General features: G+C 56.4%; 1 protein-coding gene across 1 annotated transcript; it reads right to left on the reverse strand.

Moving 5' to 3' along the window:
* Positions 1–1,812: 1,812 nt before the first annotated feature.
* On the reverse strand, positions 1,813–17,109 carry RGS19 (regulator of G protein signaling 19). The gene is made up of 6 exons (XM_071572699.1): positions 17,026–17,109; positions 5,604–5,743; positions 5,304–5,440; positions 3,302–3,376; positions 2,657–2,891; positions 1,813–2,095 (listed from the first exon to the last, which is right to left on the reverse strand). Exons 3-6 carry the CDS (start codon positions 5,402–5,404, stop codon positions 1,907–1,909), a joined length of 600 nt encoding a protein of 199 aa, XP_071428800.1. The 5' UTR covers positions 5,405–5,440; positions 5,604–5,743; positions 17,026–17,109; the 3' UTR covers positions 1,813–1,906.
* Positions 17,110–22,859: the final 5,750 nt, after the last annotated feature.

Raw genomic sequence — 22,859 nt, forward strand, 5'->3', positions numbered from 1 at the left:
TTGACAGTCGTGAATTAGGTATGGAGAGTCCCAAGCAGGAGTGAGGGAAAAATACCATGTCATTTTACAGTGACATTTTGTGTGATAACATGGAGGAGAGCCAGGGAGGGGAAGGCTACTGGGTAAAGAGGTGTTTCATAAGTAAAGATTTGCTTATAAGGTGTTTAGAAGTGCAAGAGAAAAACTAGATTAGGTGGTGGCAGCAGGGTCTTACCTGAGCCAAGACCTCCATAGTGTGGGGAGGGACTCTGATCCCCCTGCCATGCTCTGGAACAGCTTCAGGGATGTTCAGCCTTCAACCCTTAAGCTGGGGCCACATTTTGGGAGTATTTCCCTTACTCAGAGAACAAACCAGGCACCCAGAAAGCGGCCCCTGTGCAGGGTGGAGATGCTGTAGGGGTGCAGACTGGGCACTGGTGGGGGAAAACCTGCCAGTAATAACAATACATACCAACATTCCTAACAAACCGTTGCTGGTCTCTCTCAAAAATACATTTTCTTGAACTGTATTTCCAGCTTGGCAAAGAAAACTAAATTTACTGACATGAATTTCCACACAGTCATGCCATGAGGAAGGAAGGAAACCAAAAAGAACCCCAACAAAACAACCACTCCACAAAAAAAAAAGCAAAAAGAATGTGTTTGTTTAAAAAATATCTTCAATAAAAAGAACCAGTACTCTTTTTTTCTTTGGAAGGGCCAAAGAGAAAAGGAGGGGAATGGGTGGATAAATAGGAAACTGCTGTGGTGGGTCAGGAAAAGCAAAGACCAGCATCAAACCCTCCATGTTGGCTTCATTTCATTGTGGAAGGCAGGGATAGACATGTTTTAATCCTGGGTGCTGGGGCTCCAGTAAACCATTCCTTGTACTGTAAAAAACATGTGTATATTTTCTGTATGTTCCCTGTGACATTTCCCATCCTGGGTGGAGCCCAGGTCACTGCTCTGTGCCAAGCTGCTCCCAAGGGACCAGGGCAGATCCCTGGGCTTCTCCCTGCTGGCAGGGCAGGTGTGGGCCAACCAGTTCAGGGGTCCTGATGCCTATGGGTTCTGCAGGAGGACAAACCACACCTGCACAGGTGTTTGCCCCATTTCTGAGGTCTCTGAACTAAGGATGCAGGATGCTCTGGGTTTGGGGTGACAGCACGTGGCATCCTGGGGCTGGAGCAGCGCTGATGTGACAGACACTGGTGGGGTAGGCAACTGTAGGGTACCCCCTGCCCATCCACCAAGGACATTCCCATGGTCCTTTCTGACCCCTTAGAGCCCTGCCCTCTGCTCCATCCAGATCCATCAGGAATACAGACAGACTGCAGTGCTGCCCCTCGCCCCTTGGGCCACCTAAAACACACCGAGTGATGTAAACCTGACGAGTTTTTATATGTACAGAGACGCTTGTCAAACCCCTCTCCCACCCCTTGAGTCCCCCAATAAAAGCCAACCAGAAGAGCATTTAAAATTAAAAGTAAAAAAAAAACCCAAAAACCAACCAACAACAATCGACCTCCCCTCCCACCTCAAAAAAAACCCCCAACCCAGTCCCCAACTGGGTCTCAGGTGGGAAATGGGGACATGCTGTGTCCCCAGGTGTGGTGGAGATGGGATAAAGTGACCTCTTCAAAACAGGGTGCAGGGGGAGCCGGGCCCCGGGGCACTTTCCCGTGCACTCCCCCAGCTCGCTCCGGCCAGCGGCGGGGACAGGGCAGGGGTTCAGTAGTACGAGCCGGCCTGGGCTGTGCCTCGGGGACAGTCCTGGAGCGTGGCCCAGATACCAGGGTGACAGTTCATAGGTAAAAAGCTAAAAACTTCCTGGGGGCTGGCAGGGAGGGTGGCAGAGGTGAGGAGGCACCAAGCTCCCCACAAGCCACTGTGTCCCCGCTAGTGTCCCCACGGCCGGTGGGTGCCCTTAGGACTCCGAGGAGGAGTGGGAGACGCTCTGGAGCAGCGATTTGTATATGGCAGAGTTCAGGAAGCGGGGGTAGGAGTCTCTGTGCATCAGCGTGTAGATCTGGAGCTGTGCGTCGTCGAAGGTGTGCGAGGATGGCTCCTGCATCTTCCTGTTGATGACCTCCCGCACCCGCGAGTCCAGACTCACCTGGGTGGCAGGGAGAGAAATGGGGGGCTGTGAGACACCCCAGGACAAGCCCCCAGCCCTGGCACCCACCCCTGCACATGCTGTCGTGAGAAATTGAGCATCAAGACAGCACTGTGGCCATAGGTGGGAAGACCTTGGTGTGCTCCTGGATGATAGTGGCTCCTGAATGATATTGGTAGTGGAACCAGAGTGATTTAGGGAGGAGCAGGAAGATCTCTTGGTCCCCCCCCGGCTGGGCACAGGGAGGTGGGTTGGGGTGCTCCCGCTCTAGGTGCCACCTCTCGGGATGCGGCAGATCGGGATGCAGCATTTCCTAAGCCCAATGGTGCCCTCGTGAGGTCTTGGCCCTGCAGCACAACCCGGCCCGTGATCCCACGGCTGCATCCTGGGGATTCTGAGGGGCTGGGGCTGCCCTCCCTCCCACCATTACCCTGCCAAGCTCATCCCCAGACTGTCACAGAGCTGTGGCAGGAGCTGGGACAGAGCCCTCTCCCTGAGAGTCCTCCCCAGCCCCAGCCCCATTTTAGCCCGAGCCACCCCCTCAGGGGCTCTGCCTCGTACCTCCTTGGGAGAGAGGATGGAGATGTAATCCTCGTAGATCATCCTGGCCTTCTCGTCGATGGTGTGCTTGTTGCACTCGGTTTTGAGCTCCTCGCAGGCCAGCCAGAAGAGCATGTTCTCCTCACTGTATTCAGTCCGCAAAAATTCCCGGAAGACGTTGCGCCCCGCCGGGCTCTTCATCAGCTTGTCGAAGGACTGTGCCCAGCCCTGCACCTCCTCCGGTGTGGGTTTGGCGCTGCCAGGTCCAGGAGAAGGCAAGGAGGCAGCATTACAGCTGGTTGTAGAGGGCTGGGGGTTCCCCACTGTGTCCCTGCTCATCCCTGGTCCCATCCCAAAGGGACTATGCCTGCATCCCCCATGGACATGCCAAGGCATCTGCTGAGGTTTTTCTGTGCCTGTTTCCCTTTGCAAGGGGCCCAAGGGCAGAACTGTAGCAGGCTGAAGCCTGTGGCTTTGGGCTCCCTGTTCCTCAGTGGCAACTGGGGACATGCCACTGGACACATGGTCAGGAACTCCTGACCCTCCTTGTGTGTACCCCAGGGGCAAGATGCAGGGCTGGGTGCCATGGGGGTGGCAGAAGGGATGATGCCATGCTGTGCTATGCCATGCTGGCCCTCCCCTCCCTGGCACTGCCCCTGCACTCACCATGCTTCACAGTTAGGGATGGTCTCCAGTTTGGTCTCCCGGGATGCCCTCCATGCTCGTTGCCGGTCCTCGTTCCTAACAGGGACACAGAAAGGTAGTCAGGTGCGTTGAGGACACTCACAGATCCCCACCTTGACTCCCATCCAGCCCCGGCCACCAACATCTCTTCTGTGGGCACCAACAGCCCCCATCCATCCCTCCCCTCACCTGCTGCCCTGGTGGCACCCTGGCTCCCTCGTGCAGTTTTGCTGTCACCATGTGAGGGTGCCCCTGTGCTCTGGCACTGCACTCCACCACCCAGGCCAAGTGCCAGGGCTGTGTGCCAGGGCTGTGTGCCAGGACTGAGCTGAGCCCGAGTGGCTGTGGCAGCCGGCAGAGGTCAGTGCTGGATCAGCCCATGGCAAAGACATCGTGAATTGTTACACCAATAAATAAACAAGGGTTTATTGGTGACACCCCAGCATCGGTCCAGCCCAGAGAAAGATCATGGGATGGAGGGGCTGGGGCTGGGGGATGCCAGTGCCCCCTGTCCCCCCTGCCCCTCACCCCAGGGGTGCTGGTGGCACAAGTAGAGAGCAGCCATCAGCCAACTTCCCTCGGGCCCTTGAATTTTGGCGCCCGGCGCTGACCGCAGCCCTTCCTGCTTGCGACACCGTCCCTCGCTGCTCGCACAGGACTGACTGTGCAAAACTCTGCCCCAGCATGGGCAGCTGGGGTGGGTAAAGCTGCAGGCATGTCCCTGCCTGTGCCACGCCCAGGGCTTGTTGCCTGGTGTGCCTGGGCCCCAGCATGGCTGCCACCCAGCACCACTTGCTCTGAGAATGGGATATAGAAGGGATGTCTGATCCCTCTCTGGGATTCTGACCCCTCTCTTGCAGAGATGGAGGAGAGACACAGGGAAGGAACACCATGCCTATGGTCAAATGCCACTGAGCACAGAGCAGTGGCCAGGAAGGAGATGCACAGGGCTCAGCTCCAGGGTTTGTTGCTCCTTCAAGCTTGCAGCTCTTGGTGGCTGTAAAGCCCAAAGCTGCTGCAAGGCCTGGAGCCATCAGCAATCTCTGAACAAACAGATGCTGAGGATGAAGAGCAGATGGGCTCTCCAAAATCTGGGCTTTCCAGAGAACAAGGCGCTGGGGACTGTCAGTGAGGACAGGAGGTGCAGCTGGAGGCAAGCAGCTGGTTACGTCCTTGGCTTTGGATAGTGCTGGGACGGCAGGGCTGGATGTTGCACCTGCTGCTCCAAGGCAGAGCTTCCCAGAGGGCTCACATGGACTACGGCCATCTCTCCATGAAGACCACCAGTGCAGCACCAGGGGGTCCCATTGCTGCTTTCTGGTCTACATATTCTAAAAGATTTGGCTGATGGATAGAAGTCATGGTGCACCCAGGCTCAGCTCACCCTCACTAGGCTTCTGTGCTGGGGAGAGCCCCATGCTGTGGCTCCACTGATGCCCATCTGCTCCAGGGCACCTGGAGCTTACACCCGTCTAACCATGTCCCTGTTCTGCTCTCAAGTCTCAACCCAATGAGCACACAAGTGTCCCAGAGGCTCAGCTTAGTGAGCGGGGCTGGCTTCACCTCAGCTGTCCTCCTGCACCCACTGCCCATGGCACGGGTTCTACAGCTACACCTCAGGGCTGCAGAGAGCCCAGCAGTGGGGGGTACTGTGGGATCCCATCTCCCTCAGACCTGACTGTCTGCTGGGACAGCAGCCATGTCCAAGCACTTGGTGCTGAAAGTGCAGAGAAGCAGCAACACACGTACAATCCCTGCATCCCTAGAAAACCTCCAAGCCCAAACTTGACAGGGTTTGGAGCACCCTGGTCTAGTGGAAGGTGTCCCCGCCCATGGCACAGGGTTGGAACTGGATGATCTTTAAGATCCCTTCCAACCCAGGCCTTTCTATGATTGTGATCACTGCTGCCTATGGGGTCCTTGAACTCAGGATGCTGAGGTGGGTGGGTGATGCTCAGTGGCTGGGGTGGGTGGTGGGACGTACCATGAGCAGCTGCAGCAGCAGCACCAGCAGAAGCAGCAGGCATTGGGCCGGTGGTTGCTGGCGGGTTGCACCGTTGTCGGAGAAGTCTCATGTCGGGACATCGGAAGGGGTGACTCTGCGGAGGCGGGTCCTGCGTACTGGAAGGCAGGAGGGCAGGGAGCAGGTGAGTGAGCTGTCGACAATCATCCCCCACCACGTGCAACCACCCAAGGGTATGTGGGGGAGCCCCAGGCAGCGACTTGCTGTGATTCACTTTTGGCTCCTGCTTGCCACCCTGGCCCCGGGTCAGTCACCCCTCACCTGCGTCCCAGCCTCATACACGGTGGACGGGGTTGGGTCGTGCTCCAGGGGTTGTTCTACTGCTCTCTGCTCCTCCCAGCCCGCGGGTGAGCCCTGCCGAGACCCCCCGTCTAATGACCCTGCCGCCTTCTGGATGGAGCCTGTGGAGAGAGGAACCACGTTACTTTAATGGAATCTCCAGCTTCGAGCGGCTAGGGGGGCTGTTCCGTGCCAAGCAAAGCCCTGGTGGCGAGCTAGGGCATGGCAGCAGGCAAAGTGCAAGAAAAGGAAGTGAGAAGGAAAGTAGAAGAGGAAACACGTCGGGAGATGCTTTGCCAGCCCCCCGCTTTGCCTGGGATTTCCTTCCATGCTTTGGGGATGCTGTGGGGTTCACGACAGGTAGCAGTGGGGTTGGGAAGGGTGTAGGGCTCAGTGGTGGCCTTGCATAGCCCTGGCCATGCCCCGTGTTGTGGGGAAGCGTGGCTGGACTCCGGGCATGGGATTGGGGAAGTCGGAGCTGCTCCACGGCATCATGTGAGTGGAAGGAAATGGGGCGGTGGGGGGGAGTTTTCACAGCTCCCAGTGCTAAACTATAGCCCATCCCATGGCTCTTGCCTGTCCCTGCCTGCATCACTGGTTCAGCCTGGAGCAGGGATGCTCCTGGGCAGGAGCAATGCTGGGTACTGGGCTCAGCACTCATGTCCACGTGGGCAGTGGTGAGGACAGACACAGCTGGTGCCGCCTCCCTGTGCCCTGCAAGGGTGCATAATCACAGCCCTCCTCTTGCCAGAAGAAAGGAATGGGAGCAAGGGCAGCAGGCAGGCAGAACCCCTGGACATCTCAGCCCCAACATCACCACCCTGAGTTGCCCCAGGTCTTATCACCTCAGCTCTAAGTCCTGCTGTGGATTGAGCAAGGGGACAGAGCCAAGGACTGGGTCCCAGCTGGGGACAGAGCTGCCCCCAGAGCCTCCCACCAAGCTCTGGCAGTGTACCCCCTCCATCCCCAGCATGGCCATGGCCCAACAGCGCTTTCCTGAGCCCTTGCAAACTCTCCCACTGTCCCAGTGCTCCTGCAGGAACGAAAAAGGAGAGAGTCTATGTTTCACTCCCAATTGTCCCTATTTATAGCCCTGAGTGCTGGCAGGATGGCTGTGACCTTGCCACCCAGTTCAGCAGCAGCTCTGCTCCCTCTGACACTGTCCTGCCCTTGGGTCCACTTAATTACCCCCCACTTCTTCCCTTTCCTTTGCTTCCCCTGGCCTGACCATCTTCCACTCCTGTCACCCCTCTTCCTGCTGCCAACCTACATCCCACAGCTCACCCCATGGCACCCATTGCTGCTGCGAGATGCAGCACCAATGACAGCAACTGTGGGAATGGGGCAACCAGGAGGAAAAACTGAAGGCTGGAAAACCCTGCTCCTTCCCAGCCCACCCTGGATCTGCCACAGCCCTTGGAGAAGCAGCAGGATGGGGTGGCATCCCTCCACATGGAGCCTCCCCTCCCCATGCCATAGGGTGCACTCAGCACCTGGTCAGGAGCAGGATCAGCTCAGTGCCCATCCTGGATGCCATGGCACACACCCAGGGCCATCTTGGCTGTGTGGGGAACAGGGAGAAGGGAGCTGTGGGGCTTCAAAGGAACCCTGGCCCACAGCACCAAGAGGTGATGCTGGGGTGATCCTTGCTGGCACCGACAGGCAATGCCAGCACATCTGGATTGGCACCAAAGGGCAGTGCCAGCACATTCTGACTGGCTCTGAAAGGCACTGCCATCATGTTCCAGAATTGCATGGATGGTTTCCCAGCACTGTGCAGCCCTTGATGCTCCCAACACACCCCACCTCACCACACTGGCAAGGGCCACGTGCCATGGAGCTGTTACCAGCTGCCCCAGTGCCAGGTACTGCCATGGGGCTGCTGGGCCAGCAGATGGGGAAGTCCTGGTGGGTGGCAGAGCCTGCGAGTGCCGGAGGGAAGACAAGGGCATGCGCGTGAGGCTGCAAAAAGAGGAAGGATGACAGAAAGGGCACTGTTTCCCCACAGAGAGAAGGGACATCCCAAAAGCTGAGCTCCTTGAGCCCCCCAGGAACCTGGGAGTCCCCATCTCCTGGGTGTCCCTCAGCTATGCCACTTCATGTGCCTGTGACATCCCCGTGAGTCTGGCGCCACACCGTCCTTTTGTCAGATGGAGAGGGGACTGCCCCACACAATTAGACAAGACGAATGCTCCCCAAAATCGCTTTCAAAGAGAAATCTCCCCTTCCACCGGGCCTTGCTAAGGTGCCAGGACAGCCCCATCCAATGCACCTGCACACAAAGCACCCTATGCCCTGCTCACCCCAGGCAAAGCAGATGCCAAAACCACCCTGTGCCAGCTGCAGTGGGAGCTGTGGCATCATGATGCCCCAGCAGGCCACACCAAAATGATGGCAAATTCTGGCCTTGTGGATGACACCTCTCCACACACTCCACTTTCCTTGAGCTCTCTGGCCAGGGATGAAGCCCTGAGCACTGTTCCATCCCCCTCCAGCCACCCCCACCTCTGCAGTGTGGGGCACAAACCAGTGCCCATGCCAGTGCAGGGGCACCTTGAGCACAGCCTGCACTGATCCCCATTGCACCCACCGACCTTGTGCTGGGAGGGCTGGGCAGTGTGGGGGGACACACTGTGCCACGTCCATACCTGCAGCGTGGCCATCACGTGGTGGCAGCGGGTGCCAGCCAGGGTGACCCTGGCCAGCTCAGGGGGTGTGCAGCATCTCCAGGAGCACTGTGTCTGTGGGCAGGGAGGTGGGGGAGGAAAGAAGAGAGAAAGAGAAAAGAAAAGCGGCCAAACACATCCTCTCACAGGAAAGGGAGTGGTAAGGGAAGTGGCAAACTCAACTGAAGAGTTCAGGCCTTTTTTGGGAAAGCCCCGGCCCGGCCCAGCTGCTCTCCTTGCTACTCCATCACAGGGCTGGCTGCCCTGATGGGGCAGGAGCAGGGCACAGCAGGTCCCACCAAGCAGCTGAGCCAGCTCAGCCTCCTACTTCCAGGTCAGCATATTGCTTCCCAGCCCTTGGCTGCATCTGGCAGCTGCTGCAGGCACAAGGGCTCAAGGGCTCCCCAGCCAGGACTGGCACAGAGGGCAGCATCTCAGAGTTAGCCTGGGCTCACTGGTCCTGGAACAACCCCATGGCCAAGGAAGCTGCTCTGCTAAGGAGTGACAGGATATGTCCCCAGGGTGGGCATGGGCTGGTTCTTGGTGATCAGCTGAGGCCACTTCCAAGCAACCATGCTTTCCGCCACGCTGTGCCCCCACTGTCTCCAGGGCTCTGGTGCTGCCCGTGGGGCACAGACACCAGCATCGAGGTGGGCAGTGAGGGAAAGGGCCTGCGCCTGAGGGTGGGCTGAGTCAGAGCCACCAGTGGTGCCTCCCGGCAGCATCGTCTGTGTAAGGTGGGAAGTGCCAGCCTGTCACACAGAGTGCAGCCCTGCTCCCTCCGCCAAGACTGACTCACAAAGTTGTTTGGTTTTTTCCTCTTCAGAGAAAAAAAGAAACAGAAGAGAGAGAGAGGGAGAAATCAGACGCCCAGTCTCCGTTTTCTTGATTAAATTTACCCTCGGCACTGCTGTGGGCAGAGGAGGTTCCTTCCAGTCCCAGCACACACCAGCGACTGACACTGCTTGTGGTCTCCCTCACTCACACAGTCTCACCACAGGTGAAAAAGGGGAGAAAAGGGGAGCAAGAGGGAGGGGGATGTCGGCATCCCCCACACTCTCCCCTGGGGCCGTGGCACGTGCCTGCTATCATTATCAGCTTGTCCCAGCACTCTTGTTCGGCTCAGCCGCGTCCCTTGCTTTCCCCAGGACCTGGGCTGTTATCTCCTCTCTTCTGAAGTCTACACGCCTTGACACCCAAATCCCAACACAGTTGTGCTGCTTCTGTGCCCATGCCCACCCCATCTAGATGGAAACCTTCTCATCACCCAAAAGTCACCCTCTGCTTCAGCAGCACCTTCCTCTGCTGCCACCCCCAGGTCCTCGCTGCTGCCCACCTGGTGCTCCAGGGGCTCAGCTGGGCTTTGCTTCTCTGGGCTCCTGAGCTTCATTTATTTCCCGGGTGGTTTTCCAGGATTCCATTTACTGAGAACTAGGGGCTACCGGAATGCAGTCATTCTCCCATGGAGGAACCCCTGGCACCCCCATCTCAGCAGCACCGGGGGTATTTTTGCTCTCTGGCCACTCCCCACCCCAGGAGGGACCTTCCCTTCATATTTTATGGGTCAGAACTAGGACAGCAGATCTGCTGCTCATCACAGACGCCCCTCAGGGATCATTTGGGTGCGGGTGATGCACAAACCCCCTGGTGCTGGAAGAGGCACCATCCCTGGCCAAGTCTTTGTCGCAGGCCAGTGATGCTTCAGTGTGAGGCAACGCTGGATCCAGCCCCTCTCCATGTCTCAGAGGAGCTGCCAACACCCGTCACCTGCGGGACTGGCCATGCTGGATCAGCGCAAGGAGAGCTTGGCAGCTCCGGCCGCCCGCGCACCGCTGGATTCTCCAGTGTCTAATAAGGGCTCAGCCAAGCCTGCAGCTTCCCCACCCCCTCCCTGGCACCCTCCCAGGAGGTCCCAGCACCCCTGATCTCTGCCAAATTTGGCTGAAACCGGCCACCGAGTGCAAACAGAGGCGAGGCAGCCCAGCAGGCAGCTGGGGTGGGTCACAGGGGGCTGGCACTCCCCTGGACCCTTCTGTTGGGGTTACCCCTTGGGGAACCGCGGAGGCACCGCCGCCGAGCCCCGCAGCTGCCTCCCGCCCCCGCAGCCTGTCCCAGCCACCTGCCAGCAGCACAGGAAGTTTTAGGAGTTATTTTTAGACCTGCTTTTCACCCCCCTCCCCCTTTAGCAATCTACTAGAAAAAAATTAAAGTGGGTGAGGGCTTGAGCCCCTTGGCTCTGCAGGATGGGGAAGTGCCAGCGATCCCACCATTGGCTGGGTGGGCTCCATGGCTCATGCTGGTATGAGGGTGGGTGATGCCCATGTGGCTGAACCCTGCCATGATCTCACTGCCCTGCGAGCGTGTGGCACGGATAACACCACAGATGTGCCTGCCCACGTGGTGGAGGTGGTGGCAGCCAGCAGATACCTTTGAGGAGATCCTCTGCCCTGCAGTGATTTTTCTGCCATCCCCAGAGGCTGAGAAGGCAGGTTCTGCCAAGGGGAACTGTGAGATGCTGCCATGTGTCCCAACACCTCCCTGGCCCTTTGCACCATGAGGGGTGACAGCCCCATGGGCACCTATCCTGCCAAGATGAGGATAATGCTGGGGTCCTTCTCCAGACCATCTTTCTCCTCTGCTCCCAGTGTATTTCTGCTTGAGCATCTCCAAGCCAAATCCATCCACAAGCCCTCCTAAAAGGACAACAGGAACCTCTTCAGCACCTGCTGGGAAGAGGAAAACAGACCCGTGGCTCTGTCCCGGCACAGTGGCTGCTGGGTAGCACAATGGGTATTGTGTTGCCAGTGCCCACCCCCCAACCCCAACTTCTGCACTGAAACAGAGTTAATTATTTTACAGCACAAAAATACTGCCCGCACCAGTCAGCTGGGAGACTTAATAAGGCAAGCCCTGACAACTATGTTTCTATTAGCAGAGGTACTGTAGTGTTAAGGCAGTGCCTGTTCCACCTTTGGTAATGATCCATGGGAAAGGAGAAGAGAGATCAGTGATCAATACTCAGCAGGGGGCAAAGAGTCAGGATGGAGCCTGGTGGCTGATGGCAGGGAAGAGGAGAGGAAAATGAGGGCCATGGCATTAGCACAGCCATGGTGAGAGCTGAGCTGGACAGGTGGTGGGGTGCTCCTTGTCCATGGGGAGCTGCCAGACCAGGACCTGCCTGTCCCAATCTCACCATACACCAATGTGGGCAGCATTGTGACCCCCTGGGACCATGGGACAGTGGCAATTTGGGGGATGAGGGTGCTAGGATGACCGAGGATAAGACGAGGAATTGTACCTCTGAGGAAATGAAGAAGCAAACAGAGAGTCAAGGCAGGATCAGAATGAAAAGGAAGGACACTGCATCATAGGGAAATGCTGGATCAAAGGGCTCGCTTACCATGGTTCCAAGAGCTCCCAGTGCAGCTAAGGGGTGATTTTCCCCCCAAGTCCCAGCACGAGACCAAACCCCACCACCTGCATCCGGAGCCTGGCATGGGAGACACTGTCTGGGAACAGGTGGTTTGTGAGCCTGTGCTGGTATGGGAAGGAGGTGCATCCAAGTGTGCTCAGGACAGGTCTGGCCCTGCTCTCCAGCCACGCTCCCTGCCCAAAGCGTGGCCTTGATGTGGTCAGGGCAGGGCTGAGCCCAGCAGCTGGTTCAGCCAGCAGTGGGACTGGCCAGGCCAGGGCCACACCAGCAGGACAGCTGGGGACAAGGGGGAGCACCCCTCAAATGCTGCACCCTGCCACGTTTGCCTACCACAGTTTATTCACCTGGGCAGCTGCAGATGCTGCTGTCTGCATGCTGCCAGCCCTGATGGATGCCTTCTGATATCTGGCTTCAGGCAAATGTCACTCCACGCTGGTGAGTGCCTAGGCCCAGCCAAAGTGCCACTATGGGTCCTTGGACCAGAGCCATCACAGCTGAGCTTTCACTTGTATCAGTAAAACTTCCTTCCACATCAGACTTTGGTCTTATGTAAAAACAGTGAGGGACTGCAGATGAGCCTCCCAGGAGGCCATTCTGCAAGCAAATACCCAGGGCAAGGGGGATCTGGTGACCTGACACCCTGTCCAAGTTCTGGAGCATCTCAAGGGTCAGAAGTGACCCCTGTGGTCATGGTGCCAGGACAGCAGTGGGGCCCTGCCCTGCCCCAGCCATGAGAAGCAACAGGGAGCCCTGCGAGCAATGCATGTCCTCTGAGAGCGGCTGCCTTGGTTCTTTAACCCCAACCAAAGGGGAAGATTGATGGCAGGGTTCAGCTCCCTCACCCTGGGGAGGAGCTGGCAGTGTGGAGAGGAAGGAAGCACTGTCATCCTGGGTGGCCCCATGTCACAGAGGTGGCCTCTGGCCGCGGGGCAGTGCCAGGCAGTGCAGCTGCTGCACCCCTCTGCAGCTGGACAGAGCTCCAGAAAATGGCCAGGGTACAGGAGCCTGCCCATGGTGGATGCCCATTGCAGACATTCTGGGATCAGATGGTGGGAATGGGCGTTGCAGAGGATCTCAGTGAGACGCCCTTTCCTGAGCCCCTGGGATGCTGCAGGGCTTGGGAACCATCAGAGGACATGAGCTGCTAACATGACAATACAATTCCCTGGCCCCAAATCCCCTATGCCAGCTCTCTCCTCATGGGGAAAGACACATCAGGCACTCAGGCAGCATCCTTCCTTGTTTTTTCTGGGCTAGTATGAAGCTTTCCTTTCCTTTTTCTGGGCTCCTGCCCACTAATGCCAATATGTGACTGTTTGCTCTTCTCCTGCCCTTTGCCCTGAAATGCTGCTTGGGCATTCACCTTCTGTCAGAGGAAACTACAGCCCCAGTTGGGTTCAAGTCTGCAGGACTGGGGGGCAACTGGAAAACCCAAGCCCTCACCCCTAAACCCCTTTTCTGACCCTTTTTAGACTGAAGCAGCAGTATCTCTAGCTTTGGGAGTGGGCTGCCAGTACACCCACAGCCTGTGCCCTGCATGCAGTGCCATGGCCGTGCACAGGGATGCCAGAGGCTCTGCTCCCCATCATGACCATCCTGCTGTTGCCCTGAAGCCTCTGCAGCGCTTCTGCCTCCAGAACAGGCAAGTGCTGACAAGCGAGTCTGGAGCACGGCAAACCTGGTCCCCCAAACCCAGCAGGTCTCCACAGCTGGAGTTAAGAGCGCTCAAAAGGTCAACCGAGGCTGTTTCCAAGTGGTTAGAGAACTGGAAGAGTGACTTGTTCTAAAACTCAACCATACAATTTTCCTGGTGTCAGGAAACCCCCTTTTTTCCATGTCTAAGATGAATGGTAAAGCTGAACTCCAAAGGACTTTGTTGTTGTTTTTATTGCTGCTCCACCCTCCCCCTGGTTAAATCTTTGCTTCTATGAAATGGCCAAGGGTAGGAGGTTTTGCAGGATAACTGAGTGGTAGAGTGCTCCCCACCACTCCTGGTACACTCATTCAGGATGGCCAAGGTCCCATGGACCCAGAGGAGCTGATAGGGTGGGTTGGGGCATCAGTCTCCATGTCCACCACAGTGGCTGGGGAAGGGAAAATCACAGGAGAGAGGTTTTGTTACTGATCCCCCTTGAAGAAGAAACCCAATGGATTTCAAGCCAAAAATAACAGAAATAACATAATACTCCATGCTCCCAGGGAGTGCTTTCGCAGAAGGGTGAAAGGTCAGTCAGAACTCCAGGGTTGCTGCCTTGTTTTACACGGTGCTCAGGATCCAGCCAGAGCCAGGATTCTGCCTTCACTATAGTTTTACCCCAAAGCCACCAGTTCCTGCACCCCCAGGTCCCAGCAGCTCCTGGGCTGGCTGGGCAGTGCCACAGAGACCTCACCACATGGCTCATGGACCAGCACAGCCAATGGCTCCTGCAGAGCATGAACAGCTGGATACAAGATGTTCTATCCCTGTGCAAAGTTATGGATGTCCTGAAACCCATGAGCACAGAGGGGAGAGATGGCAGGTGGAGTCATTGGACTTACCATCACATCACTGGATGGCTGAGGCTGTGAGGATTTGGGACTTTTTGCAGGTCACCTTCCCTGTGCTACATGGGGTGACCCAAGAAGAAGCAGCTGGAGAAGGAATGGGCTGGCTGAGCACAGCACTGATGGGAATGAGCTGAAGGAGTTCGTGTGGTGCTGGTGCAGAGCAGTTGGAATAGGGAGATGCCTGTGGGGCTGGATGCCTGTTCCCTGAACTGTCAGAGCAGGGAGAGTAATGGCATCACAGAGCTGCCTTCCAGTCTGTGACATGCTGGTTGGAGTCCCTGCAAGTTCAGTTCCTTCCCTTCTCTTCTGACACCCCAGAAGATGTCGGACACTCCCCATGGGCAATACCCATGTTGCAACATGTTGGGGGTTGCAAATAACCACTGATAAGGTCCAGGATTTTTTTCCTTTCCCCAGAATAAGAGGCAACTATGAAATAATGCATATAAACAGCTGCCTTCAGACTCTCCCCTCTCTGAACAGCTTCTGTAATGGAAATGCAGAGAGAGATGTGCAGATGAATAAGGAACTGAGCAATAGGAAGTCTCGGAGAAGGCCATGGGCACTGGATCACTCGGAACCTGCTGTTATTCCAGACAAGAGCGCAGCGTGCTGAACCCTGAGAGCATGTGGCACAGCAGTGGTGATTCTTGCTGGCTTTGCTCTGCCCCAGCTGCTCTGCTTTTGAGGTACTATGGCATGGCCAGAGAGTTGGTGCAGGAACTGATCCAGAGAGCAGGAGGAGAAGGAGGGGAAATGCAGGGTGGCCTGTGGGATGGCTCAGGAGAGGCACCAGCACCAAGCGTGGCTCTTACCTCCTGCTGAGCTGACTTTCCAAGATTATTTTATCCAGAGGACAAAAATTTGGAACAGAAAAAGAGGAAAAGCCACAGCAGCTCAAGCTTACGCTCTGCAGAGGCTGAGGAGTGACATAGTGGCTGCTTTGCCACTCTGGACCTGTTGCTTACAAGGGCCCTGAGCACTGAGCTCACCCACTCCCTTCACATCAGCCCAGTTGAAACTCAATGCAGGAGCCCAAGTCCAGCCTAAAAGTGAGACCAGAACCAAAGTTCAGCAAAACCAGGAAAGGACACACTTCTGGAGGGGGCTGAGATGTGCTGTTCCAGCACCTTGGGCAGACTCAGCACTAGCTACCTTACCCAGGTATTTTTCTCCCTTACCCTCTCTGGGTTTGAGTTGAATTATCTGATTATCTGCCTTCGGTTCCTTCTTTTTTTTTGATAACAATATCAAAACGGGCCCGCATCCTGATTGAGTTATATTTGTGTCACTAAACTCCTGCTCCTCCACTATAATCCCATGAGGTGGAGTTTGTTTAATTGCTGAAGAACACGACTGTATTTTGATTAGTGGCTTGAGTCATTTGTGGGGAAGGGCTGACGCGGAGCAGCTAAAATCCTTGTAGGGAAATCTGATGTGGTGCTCTCCCTTGGGAGATACTTGAAATATGTGCCCACTGGGGCAACCTGTTTTCCCAAAGAAAACCACATCCAACAGGCCAGCAAGTGCCACCGCTTCACTCATCCAGCGTGACACAGGATGAGTGTCTCTGTGGATAGGGATGGAGATGCATCCCGAGGGGAATGAACTCCCCTCACAGCAGGGGAATCCCTCCCACTCGCTTAACACTTTTTGTTTAGTTTCTTAAATAAGGCTGTGGATCTGTGCCAGAGCAGCCTCATGGATGTGACAGGGAAAGGGAGCTTCCCAGGGGAACCCCTGCATGACCAGGGATGCACAAACAGTGATCCACAGGCAGAGCAGCTCCTGTGGCCATGCCTGGACCTCTCCATCCCTCGGCCACGGGAACAGAGTGCCAAGTGGTGGAACCCCATGAGGCTGCCCACGTGATGGGCTCGTGTTGGGCGATGGTTGCATGTCCTGCTCCTGTGGGGGACAGCTGTGTCCTGGACACCACCAAGGCAGGTCCCTCTGGCCAACTCTTGGCCATGTTGCTGCTGGAGGACACTGTGGGGACTGGAGCTCATGGTCGCCTTGACCTCAGCCAACCTCTCTGAGCCCCGGTGCTCCCCGAGCCCTGGACGGCCAGGTCAGGGCTCCCCATCACCCTGATGAGGCTCAGCACCCTCTGCATGGGTGCCAGGGAAGCTGAACGGGCAGGCAGACTGCCTGGGCGAGCCGCTGTGTGGATGCTCCGGCGCCGGGTGTAGAAGAGCCGGGGAGGCCCTCCGGGGGGGGCTTGTGCCTGCAACCTCCGCCCCGGGCTGGGCAAACCCCGGTGCAGCCAGCCCTGCGGCTGGAGGGTGCCCCCCTCCTTCCCCCTCTCCATCCTCCTCCTCCTCCTCCTTCTCCTCCTCCTCCTCCTCTTGGCAGGAGCCCTGCCCTCCCTCGGGGGGATGCGGCGGGGAGTGCCCCCTCCCTGCTCGGTGCTCGCGGTCCCCCCGCCCCGCCGGCCGGTCCCCACGGAGCACGGGGCCGGTGACAGGCAGCAGCCGGACACACGGACGCACGGACAGACACACATACACACACGGGCAGGGCTCTCCATCCTCCGCGGGGCTCGGTGCGTGTAAGGGAGGGGAAGCCGCGCAGGAGGGAGGATGCCCAGGGTGGGGGGTACATGCAGGGGGAGCGTGCAAAGGGAAGGCGTTGGCAAAGCGGGGTCCGCCGGGGGAGCGAGGCTGGGCTGGGCACCGGGCGGGAGGCGAAGGGGCGACGGGGGCGTGTGTGTGTCCCCTCCACCCCGCTCCCACCCGCGGCATCCCGGGGTACTCACGGGCCGGGCATCCGCGCCGCCGCCGCCGCCGCCCCGGGCGCCGCCGCTGCTGCCGCCGGGCTGGGCACCGGAGGGAGAGGGAGCGGCAGCGGGAGCCGAGCGGCGGCGGCGGCGGCAACTGCGCAGGCTCCGGCCCGGCCCCGCCGGCCACTTCCGAAAGCGATTGCAGCCCTGGCACTTCCTCACGGCACACACTCACACACACACACGGGAGAGAGACACACACACGCACACACACACGCGCTCCCACACCCACACCCCGCATAGCCCCAGCGCCGGTGCCCAGGATGAGTACCCAGCATGAGTACCCAGCATCAGCCTCAGGCACCCACCACTGTCACCCATCATATATACCCAGTACTGGTATACCCAGCACCAGCACCATGTAGCCAGTACTCTCACCCTACATCAGATACCGGCAAGCAGGACCAGCGCCCTGCACCCAGTATTGGTAACCAATACCAGCACCATGCACCCAGTATTGATAACCAGGACCAGCACCATGCACCCAGTATTGATAACCAGGACCAGTACCATGTACCTAGTACTGATAACCAATACCAGTACCGTGCACCCAGTATTGATAACCAGGACCAGCACCATGTACCTGGTATTGATAACCAATACCAGTACCGTGCACCCGGTATTGATAACCAGGACCAGCACCATACACCAGGTGCTGCTAACCAGCACCAGTACCATGAACCCAGTACTGTCACCCATCATATACCCAGTACTGGTACCCAATATCAGCACCACACACCCAGTACTGGCACCCTGCACCAGCAACAGGCATCAGCATCATGATCCCAACTGACCCCTGGTATCAACACCCAGTACTGAATATTGGCACCCACCACCGAATATTGGCACCCAGCACCAGGCACCAACATCAGGCACCCAACACTGGCACCCTACACCAGCACTGGGGATCCCCTCTGCCCCTGTAGGGTGCTTGCTCATCCCTGGGATGTGGGGAAGGGCTGCCTGTGGAACTGCCCCCAGACCTCTTCCCACCTAAATGTCCTTGCCCAGCAGCAGCTTTCCCTATATCAGTGAGTTCTCAGGGTTTTTTTTTCTCAGAAGGTGGGATTATGCATCACTAAAAATAAAGGGTGATAAAACTTTGGGAGAGAAAGGAGGCATAAAAATTTCATGATCTTGCCAGCCAGGGAAATTATCCCACTTTATTATTTAAAACTTCATTAAAACCCATTTCTCTGGGAGAGACAATGATCAAATCACTCTCTATTTCAATCCTCGAGACGTGCACGCTGCGACGTGGGGGATGTGTTTAAAATAGGCCCCAAATGTGACTGCTCTGCTGCAAACACCACCCCAACCCTCAGCCATGCAATCAGTGTCTCTGAGCTGAGCCCTGCTGCCTCTGCACAGGGGGCTGGATAGACTCGATGTGCCTCTCACATTTTCAACCTGCCCTGCCCTGTCCTGTTTTCCTCTTTTCACCCATCCAAGATCACTACAGTGGGATCTACACAGCTTTCACCCTGGGAGGAGCTGCCCAAGGACCTCTGTGGACAAAGCAGGGGCCTTCCTTTGATTGCAACTTTCCAAAATCTTCAGAGCAGCTCCTGTGTGGAGCTGTGACTGCCAGTCTGCTCCCTCCTGCTGTGTGACCGGGCCACCAGCCCTCCTGATTTTCTTTAGCGATTCATTTAACTGGAAGCTCACAAATGCCCATAAAGGCTCCCACGCCTTCAGGAACTGCTTTGTAGTGTGTGTGTTTGGGATTTTTAGAAATCCCCATGAACTTTTGCACCACCCCTGGAAGTGCCCAAGGCCAGGTTGGGCAGCGCTCAGAGCAACGTGGTCTAGTGGAAGGTGTCCCTGCCCATAGCAGGGGATTGGAAAGAGATGATCTTTAAGGTCCCTTCCAACCCAAACCACTCCAGGGTTCCAGGTTCTGTGATTTGGGCTTATAATTCCATGTGATCATCCATCCAGCCTGTTCCTTCAGATGTTGAAAAGAATACACCTTTTATGAAAAAGTGGGGTTTGGGAGTAAGTGCTTGGCTCTCCCAAACCACTTGCACGGTGGAACTGTCAGTGAACAGCCAGACTCATAACACTGGGTGCTCAGGCAGCTCGGCCCTGCATCTTTTCTGGCAGTTGGAAATGCTTTGATCAATAGCCAGGAACACTGCCACGGGTCTGGAAAGCTGCTTTCCCCCCTGTGCCAACCTGGAGTCGGAGCAGGAGCTCCCGGGAAGGACGGGCAGCATCCCGCCCGGCCCGGAGGCACCGGCGGAGAGAGCGGCAGCATCGGTCGAGCCGTGTCTGTGCCGAAGGGTGACAGTCGGGGGTAGAAGCGCTGCCCTGAGCACCCCACTGCCCGTCCCCCCTCGTCGTTACCGCACCCGCTCTCCGCCCGACCCGTCCCACCGGTCCCAACCCCGCTCCCTCCGCTGCAGTAGCGGGACCTGCCCGCAGGTGCCGCCCGACTCCGCCGGGAGCGCGGCCGGCGGCGGCTCGGGGGGGTCCCGGCGGCTCGGGGGGGTTCCGGAGGCTCGGAGGGGTCCCGGAGGCTCGGAGGAGGGTGGCGGCTGTTCGGGGGTCCCTGGTGGTGCGAGGCGTCCCGCGGCTCGGGGAGGTCGGGACGGCTCGGAGAGATGTCCGGCGGTTCAGGGATGCCCGTCGATGCGGGGGTCCCTGCCGGGTCCAGGGTTCTTCGGCGGCTCCCGACCCCCGCTGGTCCCGGGGAGAAGGGCCTTGTGCGGGACAGGGAGCAGAGAGAGGGGAGCGGACCCACTGCGGAGTGGAGGAGCTCCGGCTCAGGAGAGTGGGACAGCCGGGCTCCATCCCGGGAGCTGCTGCCCACGAGGGGCTCATCCTAAGGGATACCGTCAGTCTCGACAGCAGGAGCTGGGCTGTCCATTGGAGTTTTCCCTAATTTTCTGATGGTGTTGCTGGGTGGGCTCGGACCTGGTCATCAGGACCAGGACAGTGACCAGCCCTCCTGTGCCTGGCACTGCTGAGACCAGACCTGAAATCCCGTGTTCAGTTGGGGGCTCCTGATGGAAAGAATGCCATTGAGGTGCTGGAGGCGTCCAGAGAAGGAAACAGCTAGTGAAGGGGCTGGAGCACATCTGATGAGGAGAGATTGAGGGAACTGGGAGGGCTCAGTCTGGAGAAAAGGAGGCTCAAGAGGGGCGTTCTCACTCTACAAGGCCCTGAAAGGAGACTGGACCAAGGTAGGGAATGATCTCTTCCAGGTAACAAGAGACAAGACCAGTAGAAATAACCTCAAGTTGCACTAAGGAAGGCATAGGTTGGATATCCAGGAGAATTTCTTCACAGAGATGGTTGTCCAGCATCAGAATAGGCTGCCCAGGGCAGTGGAGTCACCATCCCTGGAGGGAGTTACAAGAAATGTAGGTGTGGCACCTGGGGACATGGTTTAGTAGTGGACTTGGCTGTCCTGGGGTAGTGGTTGGACTCAATGATCTAAGAGGATTTTTACAACCCAAACAATTCTGTTTCAATCTGATTCTGTGATTCTGAGAAGGTGCTGTGTGAGCAGAGGTGAACTCTGCCATGAGCAGCGGGGAGCTGTGAGTACAGCACAGTGCAAGTACCTGCTGAGCTTGTTTTCCTCTTCAAAGAAAAGAAGTCCAGTAATTCCAGGCAGGATGCTCAGTAGCAGGAAGCCTCTTTTGATGAATATCTGAGACGAGTCAGCCTGTGTCAGGACTGAGATACAGCAAGACTTCCAACAGATCTGCAGAGCACTATTTGATGGAGAAATCCTGTCAACAGTTGCTCAATCCCACCTCAAAGTGTTCTGCTGTATCAGCCTGGCTGCAGCAGCAGAGTGGGCTGATCCCTCCCAGGCTGTTTCCAGTTTAAGTGCTCCTGGAGAGGCTGGCAGGTGATGCAACCGGATGGCTGAAGGCTGCAGAGATGTTTTGCTTTAGGAAAGCCTCTTTCTCTCATTGGCTATCTGGGCTTTCTAAAGCTTTCCAAGAAGCAGAGTGTATCTGGACTGGAGTAACCAGAAGAGATGTACCTGTGACTGGGCTGTGAGGAGGCAACAGTGCCTGAGCTACTACGGCCCAAGTGGGGGTAGAGGAGAAGCAACTTTGTGATGTCAGAGCTGAAATTTTAAAGGTCATGTTCATCCTGTGCTTGAATATGCATCTCCTGTCTGCTGAGGGCACATGAGGACATGGTGAGGTGATGGTCTTGTGTGCTCACAGGAGCTGGCACGTGTGGGTGCAGGAAGCAGAGCTGCTCTGGAGACCAGCCCTGCTCCAGGGCATAAATCCATTCTGTGTATCTCAGTTGTGGAGCTGTCTGTGCACAATACCTGGTTTGAGCTGTGCAGTCCCATCAGAGCTAATTAATTTCCTTTTGAGAAATACCTGGGCACCCTTTATAGGCCTTATTTATTCTTTTAAAGCCTCAGACCTTCCAGGGGAATATCAGAGCAACATTTTCCACCCTGATCTCTACCTTAGTTATCAGGTGTGCTACAAACCTGAGCATCTCTCTGGCTCCCTGTGGCTGCTCACATGTGGACTTAAGAGTCATTCTGGTTGGGGTCAAGTCTTTTCCACAGGGGTCTGAAGTGCAAAGATTGTCTCTCCTGTACTCAGGCTTGAAGATAAAGCCACAACTTGATGTTCTGGAGTGTTACTTTCCACAGGTCATAGAGCAAATTTTAAAAAAGGATTTTGCACTCTCAGGAACAGCACAGCTCCAAATTCTGAAGGAAGAGGGTCAATTATTTTGATTTCCTCATGTACCAGAGCTCATGTAACCACATTGTATATCATCCCACTCACATTCTTCCAAATTTTTCTCTTTAATTTTTTTTTTAACCCTATGGCCAGTTTTATCAAAAACTGACACTAGTTAGAGCTCAGTTGCTGCCATTACAAACAGCTGGGCAAAGAATGCCCTTGCCAGGGCTGCAACTGTGAGAAAAACCAGCACATGCTGTCAGACCTTATTAGACACCAGAGAATCCACATGGAGCTGACATTTGATTGATGTCCAAACCGTGGGAAAAACTTCAGTCAGTTTGTGCCCTCTCAGCCACCCAGGTCGGTCCCCCAAGAGATGCCAGCCTGCTGAAAGCCAAGCTCTGCAAATTCTGCAGCTCCCAGAGCTGTTTGTTTGCTTTCACAGTGCCAGGCTGGGAGGGGGTGGGCAGGGAAAAGGAGCTTAGCACAAGTCTTGGCCAAAAGGGCTAATGCTGGTGTTCCTAAGACACCACCAGGATGTGACTAAAGGCCCCAAAGCCTGCCTGTGGTGGTGTAGAGATGCCCTCCTTGAAGGAATCACTGGAAATTATCAGCTCTTCTGCTGGTTGGCACAAGCTGATAGTGTCTTGGAGGGCACTAAAACCCTTATTACCACTGTGGTTCTCATCTGAGCCTCTTGGTGAGCTACAGACTTTCTCAAACTCTCACCAGTGTTTGACAGGTGGCTGAATACTTGCTGTGAATTATGGCACAAAAAAGTTGGAAGTAGTGACAATAAGGACAAACTGAGGTGACTGGACTCCTCTGGTTACTTTTGGCTGAAATTAAGGCAGGCGGAGGAGATCTGGGCAGCTGTGCCCTTTCCTTCACCACAGGATGGATGGTGGAAAAAGCTGGACCAAATCCAGCCTGTTTCAATCTATGTCTGCTTGGATAGTTCAAAAACATCTTTGACTTTTTAAAATGAAGAAGGAATTGAGAGGCACTTTGGAGACCTTCCACCTGTAAAAACAGGCGAGCTTGGTCTATCCTTGTGCAGAAGTTCACAGGCAGGTGGAACAGCCCCTGCAGGTGTGTGGAGGGCTAATGGCAAGTCCACAGTCTTTG

Source organism: Pithys albifrons, chromosome 18, assembly GCF_047495875.1.
Source record: "Pithys albifrons albifrons isolate INPA30051 chromosome 18, PitAlb_v1, whole genome shotgun sequence".
In the NCBI taxonomy this organism is placed as follows: Eukaryota; Metazoa; Chordata; class Aves; order Passeriformes; family Thamnophilidae; genus Pithys; species Pithys albifrons.